At 46.7% G+C, this 9162-nt stretch overlaps 3 protein-coding genes across 4 annotated transcripts in view; 2 read left to right on the plus strand and 1 right to left on the minus strand.

The window, feature by feature from the left end:
• Positions 1–245: 245 nt before the first annotated feature.
• Positions 246–2020, plus strand: FOXG_02509 (murein transglycosylase; the record flags this gene model as incomplete). The annotated part of the gene is made up of 7 exons (XM_018379965.1): positions 246–684; positions 737–815; positions 871–1078; positions 1128–1262; positions 1314–1527; positions 1579–1884; positions 1935–2020. 7 exons carry the CDS (start codon positions 246–248, stop codon positions 2018–2020), a joined length of 1467 nt encoding a protein of 488 aa, XP_018236111.1.
• Positions 1881–4382, minus strand: FOXG_02510 (uncharacterized protein). Of its 2 annotated transcripts, XM_018379967.1 has the most exons (5): positions 4300–4382; positions 3152–4157; positions 2779–3102; positions 2538–2721; positions 1881–2487 (listed from the first exon to the last, which is right to left on the minus strand). In XM_018379967.1, exons 2-5 carry the CDS (start codon positions 3803–3805, stop codon positions 2141–2143), a joined length of 1509 nt encoding a protein of 502 aa, XP_018236113.1. In that variant the 5' UTR covers positions 3806–4157; positions 4300–4382; the 3' UTR covers positions 1881–2140. The 2 variants fall into 2 exon arrangements, with proteins under 2 accessions (XP_018236113.1, XP_018236112.1); XM_018379966.1 differs by lacking the exon at positions 4300–4382 and having other exon boundaries at positions 3152–4283.
• A 4034-nt stretch (positions 4383–8416) lies between these two features.
• FOXG_02511 (uncharacterized protein) overlaps positions 8417–9162 on the plus strand; it is a gene marked incomplete at both ends in the record, with an annotated part of 2117 nt that continues 1371 nt past the window's right edge. Inside the window, one exon of the mRNA XM_018379968.1 lies at positions 8417–9108. Coding sequence (XP_018236114.1) covers positions 8417–9108 — 692 coding nt within the window. The remainder of the gene's footprint in view (positions 9109–9162) is intronic.

Genomic DNA, 9162 nt, shown 5'->3' on the forward strand with positions numbered 1-9162 from the left:
CCTTGCTCCGTAGGTCTGACCGGAACAACGGCAACATCATTCCAATCCAAAGGGGAAAATGTAAGATGAAGGCCATATGTCGTGCTCATGATGGATATCAGTGATAGATTCTGAACCAGCGGGAGTAGATATCGAAGTGACAGGAGTACTTACAATCTGCCTTGGGATGAGTATATATTTCAGACTAGACTTTGAGGTTCAAAGAAGAATTCCAACTTCACCATCCAAAATAAAGTTCCTCCAAGATGAAACTCGTTCTCATCACAGGCTTATTCTCAGCCATCCTGGCAACCGCCCAACTCACAGGTCCCGTCGGCCCCCTCACAGCCCTCTCCCAAAAGACCCATGAGTGCAACATTCTCGACTACGGCGCTGTAAACGACAACTCCACTGATATAGCAGACGCCATCGAGAAGACCTTCAAGACCTGCGTCCTCCCACACGCTGGAAGCCGTTTAATTGTCCCAGACGGACAGTACCTGATCAAACGCTCAGTCGTTCTGTCAAACGGTACAAATTGGGCGTTTCAGCTCGATGGACTTATCACTTTGGCGTATGGTGGGAACTGGACTGTTGATCGTAAGTTGGTATTGCAGGGCTTTGCGGGAGTTGAGCTGCTGAACGCAACTATCAATGGCGAAGGTGATGGGCAATTCTTGCAGAATGGACTCACCATTATAAATCGTACGTACATCGTCTACTACTCCACTCTTCCGTTTGTTAACAAAGTTACCAGCTGTCGACTTTGAGTTTTACTCGCAGAATGGAAAGGGTGCCATTCAGGGACAGGGATACATCTACAGAAACTTGGCAAAGTAAGTCTCCCCCTTTAGCACAGTGATAGTTGCGAAATGCTTATTCCCAATCAAGTACTTTCCGTCCCCGTCTTGTCAGAATAATTTCACCCATCAACACTTCTGTTCACGACCTCATTCTCGTTGACAGCCCAAAGTTTCACATCGTCTTTGACTTTGCAGAGAACCTCGAGGTATATCACCTCACCATCCGAGGGGCCAACCTGGGTTCTTATGATGGGGTTGACGTGGTTGGCACAAATTATTGGATCCACGATATCGAGGTAAGAAGCGCTTCAGCTAAACTCATGGATCATGTACTTATCATATCAGGTGACAAACCGAGACGAATGTGTGTCGGTGAAAAGCCCTTCCAACCATGCTCTCATCGAGAACTTGGTTTGCAACCAAGCTGGTTCCGGCATCTCGATTGGCAGTCTTAACGTGTCAGCATCTATCGCCAATATCGTAAGTAAACCCTACCTATAAGGCTTGACGGTATTGACTGAGTTCTTCTAGCATGCACGCAATATCAACATCATCCAGGGAAACAATATTGCTTTTATCAAGACTTACCCCGGAGGCTCTGGTCACGTTACCAATATCACTTTTGAGAACTTCCGATCCAAGGCATCTCTCTACGGCCTTGATATCAACCAGTATTGGCAGAACACGTTTGAGCCTGATACCGGGGCTGTAGCTTTGAGTAACCTAGTCTTTAAGAACTTCTCCGGTAAGTGCAAAGTTGATAAGAAGACTTCAAAGACTGACCATCATGTTCCAGGATCTGTCGCCGATGGTTCCAAGAGACCTCCTCTCTTCCTAGTAGCCAACGATCTATCATTCGCGACCAACGTCACAGTCGAAGACTTCAGCATCTGGACTGAATCTGGATCCTCAGTCGTCAACAAGATCAGCAACATCTTCGGCCACGGCGATAATTCTTATGGACAGGCGAACGGCATCAAGTCGCTTTCTTCTGGCCAGGCACCTACCGCATACACCAGCACTTACACTGTAACCGCTACACCTACCGGCTGGGCAGCTCCATCATTCCCTACGTGGGCTGCGGCAAGCACTGGTTATGGAAGTAAGTTACTTGATGAGCTTTATATGTATATGCGCTGACTATTGCTTTAGCTGATGTGCCCATTCCGGTTTATACGCCGGCTGCTCTGTGGAAGCCGGAGGGTGACTATGACAAGCATTACTGGGGATCCTTTTGAGGTAACGTCATCGCAGGCTTGCTGTGACACTGACCACCAGTAAAAAGGCGCATTGAGCGAAAGAGGCATCTTGAGCTGTGGGTGATGGTCTTGAATAACTAGTAGCTATCAGACAACAATCTAGTAAATGTACCTAAACCCTGATCGTTGAGTTCCAGTAGCTGCAGCCATGTCGATCTTTCCATCCTCAGTAGCCACGGCATTCTCTTCAGCCTCTGCCTTATCCAACTTCTTGTTCTCCCATTTATGAACATATCGCAGTAACAGAGCAAGGAGAGCGACGATAACACAGATCGCGGCATTAGCACTTCCGCCTGGGGTGTATTGGGGACCGTCTTTGCTGGGATACATGTATGATCCGTAAATACTGGCTGTGTTGCCGATCATGTTGCAGATGGCGATGACAGCTGATCGTTTTACCAAGGGACGGGGGAAGGAGTTTGCGACCCATGATACGATGATTTGATCTGTAAAATGTTAGTTGCGGATTTGGGACTGAGGGGAGTTGCATGCTCACAAGAAGCAACAGAGCCCATGGGCATGAGAAACATGGCAAAGAAGCGAGCTCCAACGACGGTCGTCGCAGCTGCAATCGCGTTTCCAATAGCCGCTACAAGCATGAGGCAAATAATATGCAGCGATCTATCATTCGTCTTGGCAGAGCTCAACGTTACGCAGACCGAGAGGAGGAAAGTCGCAAACTACAAGGTCAGTCAGTAAATTCCACTCTGACTCAAATAATAGTATCTCAAACTTACCCAAGCAGGTGCAGTGAGCCACAGAGTGGTGATCTTTCCATAACCAAGCGTTCCAACAATAGTCGGGAAGAAGTATTGGAATGTCTGGGAAATCAAGCTGACGTGCTGAAGAAGAACGAAGAGGTAGAGTCGATAATCGCGTACAGCCAACTTGACACCGTCCCAGATTGTCTTTTCGCCGTAGGCGTCGACTTCGCTAATATCTTGTGCCAAGCGCCATGCTGCGAATGCTCGCTCTTCTTGGGTCAACCATTTGGTGGTGTGAGGGTAATTGGGCAGAGCGACTGCGGCGATGAAGGAGAATCCGATAGCGGCTACGCCTTCCTACTTGCTTGTTAGCCATGCTTTAACCCAATGCCGAAATTGAACTCACGATGATGAAAAGCCATCTCCAACCGGCGATGCCATGAGCTCCCTCGAGATCACCGAGAATGGCGGCACCTAAAACACCCCCAAACATATTCGCCAACGCATTTCCTGAATAAAGCCAAGCTATGCGCCGAGTAAGCTCCGCTCTCGTATACCATGAACTCATCAAAAACACCGCCCCTGGAAAAAATGGCGCTTCAACAAAACCAAGAAAGAACCGAATCACAATTAAATGGGTGAAGCTATCAGAAGCAGCATTACATGTCGACACAACGCCCCAAAGACAACACGAAGCGCTAAGATACAGCGACGGCCGAAGTTTTGTCAGGATGAGATTGGAGGGGAGTTGCATGAGTAAATATCCCACGAAGAAGATCGACGTGGCGAGGTTGAAATCTGTGCCTGACATGCCGAGATCTTCTTCCAGGGAGCCTTGTCTTGCTTGTGCGAGATTCGAGCGGTCGAGAAAGTTGAGGAGATACATGATGACGAGAGTTGGCATTAGTCGCATATCGACTTTGCGGAGGAGTTTCTTGTCGAAGTCTTTTCGCCATTCTTCGGTTTGGTTGTTAAAATCCCATGATTCGAGGTTTTGCTCACGACCGGCGGCGGGGGTATCGCCTTCGTCCATCTGGACGGATGCCTTGCCTGTGTCCATTATTGCGTCAAGAGTACTGAGTGACGAATAAACGAGATTTGCTACTTCAGTGAAAGACGAAGAGAGTTGGGGGATAAAAAGACCAAGACTTCAGCTCCAATGATGGTATATAAAGCCCTCCCAAACGAGAAAAGAGCAGACCCGGCACAAGTTTCGGCAAAGGAATACACCGAATCTCCATCATCATTGGTAACATTTCACCAAGATCAGCGAAAAATGTAACATCACCAACAGTCTGGCCAACGAGAAACAAGGTGATTGCTTCAAGTCGGTAGATCATCCCCCGCAATTGACGAGACTACCCCGCAGCTGAGTCGGGTTGATTCTGGGGTAAAATGGGCACGAGCAAGGTCTATGACTCGGGGAACAACCAGTGGTGTCATGATGACCCGCTGACTTGTGGGAAGGACGCTGTTCTTTTTCGTATGTGCTGTTTGATGGGTGTTGTAAGGATTGGGATGGAGGATGCGAGGGTTGTATTAGGCTGCACCTACGGAGATATCATGGAGTTGGATGCATTTGCATGTTCTCTTATCCACAACACCTGGATCCGAGATGAACCAGATCTCACCGAGACAGATATTCGATGCGGAAAACAGACCGCTGGCCGGGTTGATACTGTGACCCGACTGGCAGCATTCTTACGTGAGTACTTCTTACGATGCCTCATTGCTGATGCGAGAAAGCTTCGCACTTTCACCGTGCGGTGCAGACCACTCTCGGAGCCAGAAGTAGCCATCGACACAGTCTCAAAAGCATGCCGAGGTCCTTTTGCAATGTAACTTCCGAGATTTCCTAACTTGAAGCGGCGAATTGGGGTTTGAATGCAACAGTAAAACGATGCAGGTATTCCCATTCAACCAATCAAGTGCATTTCACTATTAGGCAAAATGGATGTTGTGATCGGCAATGCGGAGAGCAAGCAAACTGCATATCGGACAAAAGACCGATAAATGCTGGGTTGACTCAACAGATGCTGTCACCTGATCTGTCTCGAGCCAGGTAAAGGCGGACATAAAAGCAAGAGCTAACATTTTCGCTCGGTCATCGAGGGGCGTTGAGCCTAGACTCTATGGCCATGACTTGTATATATAGCATTTTCAACCATCGCCTCCGTTGTTTTGTGAATACGGAAAATAACCGCTTCTCAACCTAATTATGTGTAGCGATTAGACTACTAGACTAATAACCCAAAAACAAAAGCCTCTGTTGGTCAGGTAACAGAAGAATAGGGCCTATGCCACTTCTTAACATCGTAACTATAGTTTCTTCGTTTTAAATAGGCTTATATTAATATAAATTAAAATTTTCAGGTATGCTTAACTTAAACAGCGATAAGCTTAGTTTGCAGCTTGGAGCCATTGTGTTAAATCAGAAGTGTATTTTCTAACCTTTGGACTGACTCATAAACTCAATACCGCCACGACCTTCTGATTGCTCCAAACCATCTTTCCAGCCTTCTTCTCAGCCCCGATGGCACCGACATACTTGTCATCACAAAACCTTCAGCCAAACTAAGGTCTGTTTGGTTTGGGTGATTTTGATAGAAGAACGCCCTTGTTGGTGCGGGAGCTGCCATCTTGAAGATCTGGGGCTTTTGTGGTGTTGAGCTAACCTATCTTGGCCGAGGGATTGGAGCATCTTATATGCCTTCAAGGCTGTTCAAAGAGTCATAATCTAGGTTTTCCTCATATCAGCTTTACGCTGTAGCAATTGGTCAGGCATTTTGGTATAATGTCTAAGTTGTGAGCCAGATGTGTTATTTGCAGTTGAGACTTGTGGCTGAGAGCTTAATTCAGCACAGAGAACTTAGTTAGCAGCTTGGAGCATACCCTATCATTTGACCTCACGTCGGTCACGGGACAGAGTAGCGCGAAATACCAATTGACAATCCCGATCGAGAAGTCGTGATAAGCGTTACTGCGCTAGGATGGAAGTAGTCAATTGATTGCAATATTAATATACTGTCAACATTAGAGCTCATCTCTGATGGATTCAAGCATAGCCTCAGCGAGTTGGTGGGGTGATCAATATCGATGCTTAATCGCTCACTAATTCTTAGCAATGCCAAAGAAGAGCAAGGGTCCTTGAACTCTATTTCGCAGACTCGATTAAGTTATCATCAATGTGGCTCTATTAAGACTAACGTGTATGATAAGCGAGTGTCACAGATAAGCGAGTGTCACAAAAATCTCAACCTCTTGACTTTAAATCGCTTTAAAACCACCATAAACCATCTAATCAATTAAAACTACTCGCTATACTCTTCTCCTGGGGTCTCAATCACTACCCGACAGGTCCTTGCATTATGCCCGGCCTTGCCGCATACACCGCAACGCCGACCACCCGGGCGCTCCGACCTTCCTCGAGCACCATTTCTAGATGATTCGGCCACTACCTGCGCATCAACATCCATCTGATCAACTACTTGCGATGCTTCCTGTACTGTCATCGCCCCTCCTTTCTGTAGTCTAGTCCTTTTTGCCCTTCGGCGCCGGCTTAGTATCTTATTTGCTTGTTCAAGATCCTTTAACCTAGCCTCTACTAAGGCTAGCCGATGTAGAGCTGCCTTTGTTGCTTTAGTACTAGACTTTAAAGCTTCAATTATTGACTCTGGGGAGCTGCTTTTATGACTTCTGATTCGCCTTTCGAGGTATTCAGATTGAGATTGAGCCTCAGTTGCTGTCTTTGGGGTCTTTGAAACCCATGGGGTCGAAGGGTTAGCAGCCTCCCCGGGAGGCGTTGGAGTCCGTAGCTGCACATCAAGCTTTGAGATTACATTTTCCGGGTTAAGAGGAGCAAGACCAGCTCCTCTAAAACCTCCCCGGATATTGCTTTCAGTAAAAGTATCTTTAAATGCAGCATAAAAGGCAGAAAAGAACTCGGTCTTAGAAATATGGGTTATAGAGCATCTAATCAGATGCTCTATTTCTCGACCATAAGCCTGTTTTAGCGGCCCAAAGCACCCAACATCAAGGGGTTGGAGTAGGTGAGATGCATGAGCAGGCATACAGAGCGTGATAATCTTGTTCTCCTGGCAATATCTCTCGAAATCGGCCGAGTGGTGGCTTTCGTGACCATCAAGGATCAGAAGACGATACCGAGCATTTAACCGTTTAGTTGTAGATCGATCAAAGTGCTTTAGCCACTCGAGACCCAGCTCGTTATTTGTCCATCCATTTTGGCTCGTTGCAATAACCCAATCGCCTGGGAGGTCGCATTCTCGGTACCAATTCGCAAGGTGATATTGGCCTGCACCAATGATAAACGGCGCGATCGATTGGCCTTCTGCGTTAATCGCCTGGATCACAGTAATCCATTCCCGGTTTCCAGGCTGCACTGATTTTGGTCTTGCTTGCCTTTCTGAACCGGTGACAACCATTCCGGCCATAATAACGCCCATCATAAAGCCAGTCTCATCAAAGTTCCAGATATCATCTGATCGGATACCATACTTCGCGATTGTGTTCTGTACAAGCCTGAACCAGCCACGAATAATAGTCGGATCTTCGCATTTAGCTCTTTGATAGTCATATTTGCGAAATAAACGCGTCTTTAGCTCTGGTTGTCGCTTTATGAAGTTATGAGCCCAGCGCTTGCCAACAGGTGACGCGTCGCGGTCTATAAGCAGAGAATTGGCCATTTCTTCCACAAAACGCAATCGCGAGGGAAATCCTCGCGAATCTAGGTCAAGGACGAATTGAACTATTATCTGTTCCTCTAGATCAGATAGTTTCCGTGAGTTTGGGATGGAATCGCGTCGTGAATGAATGCCATGTTGACGACGATGTAAGGTACGGTAATGGACTTTATAGATAGTTGCAGCGCGTCGGATACTTAATTTGGGGTCATTTTGAAGGGCCTGAAGGGCAAGAAGAATTCTAGCTTCATCTGAGGGTTGTGACATATTTGGTGGTTGAGAAGTATCTGATCAAATGGACATGTTGTAAATTGAGGGATCTTTGTGACACTCGCTTATCTGTGACACTCGCTTATCATACACGTTATATCGGATAATATCTATTCACTTCAAAATGTGTCGATAAAAGCGACAGATCTGTTTCTCTTTAACCCCCAAGGATTACATACGTCGTGAATATATGCAGTGGCGCCAAACATCCCTTTCACATTTCCTTTGAGGGTTTTCATAGTCAACTGCAATACTAAGATGAAAGCGGTTTATTCGGCTGAATTGGTGCAGTCTAGATCAGTAGTCGAAGACATCAAGTCGTTGGGAAGTACGATAACCTATGACCAAAAAGGATAGTTCAAGCGACTTCCCCGCAAACCCATGGATCACGACAAGGGGGCTTGATAAGATGGTCACGATCATCTACCCTGGCTTCTGCAAAATTACGAACAAGCCTATCATCAAGCATAACTCAATCTGTCTCCCGCATCTAGATAGATTATGGAAGCGGGAGCCGACTCTAGTATACGATTTGATGTCGCTTGTCAATTTGACAGGTGAGGACGTAACGACCGAGACTTACGCTTGGGCCTTGGGACGGTTGTATAGGTAGAATAACTATATAAGGCTGTCCGGATGTTATTAGAGAATAAAATAGATACCATTCCAGTTTTTCATATTCTCAATTCTCAAACAACTCAATGAAAGCTCCAGGTTCGATCTCTAGCCTGCTTCTGGCAGTAGCTCTTCTGTTTTCAACCGGCTCAGCTGCTTCCGAGAAGTCAAACAACAAGACAGTTATTGCAGACACCGTCTTTCACAATGGATCCATTTATTCTCTCGATCTTCTATCTACAAAATACACTGCCCTCGCCGTCAAAGATGGACGCATTGCCTTCCTAGGCGACGAGGAAGGCATTCAGTCATACATCGCAAAGAACACTTCGGTCTTCAACCTTGAAGGCCGCATGATGATGCCTGGTCTCGTGGACGCCCACATGCATCCCCTGCGTGGCGGAGCGAGTCTACTGAAGTGCAACATGAACTTTCAACCTTTGGGTCTTCGTAAAGTCCTTGAGAAAATCCAGAGTTGTCTTGATGACGACAAGGATAAGAGTAATGAAGATTGGCTAGAGGTTATCTCGCTTGACTACTACGCCTTGGTCGACGATACGGGCGGCGTTACGAAGAAGGACCTAGATAAGCTCAAGACGAAAAGGCCTATCCTGGTTGCGTCAGCTGATTCACATACCTTCTGGGTCAACTCTGCTGCGTTGAAGGTATCATCTCTCACAAGCAAGACCAAAGACCCACGAAACGGCAAATTTGAGCGACTTGCGGGAAGTCAAGAACTTTCAGGAATTTTACAGATTCTGCGACGAGTTATTAGCAGGTCCGGCGCCACCAACGACCGAGGACACATTCGATCTGCCAGAGCAGCATTGAA

This window comes from Fusarium oxysporum, chromosome 5 (genome assembly GCF_000149955.1).
Source record: "Fusarium oxysporum f. sp. lycopersici 4287 chromosome 5, whole genome shotgun sequence".
NCBI lineage: Eukaryota > Fungi > Ascomycota > Sordariomycetes > Hypocreales > Nectriaceae > Fusarium > Fusarium oxysporum.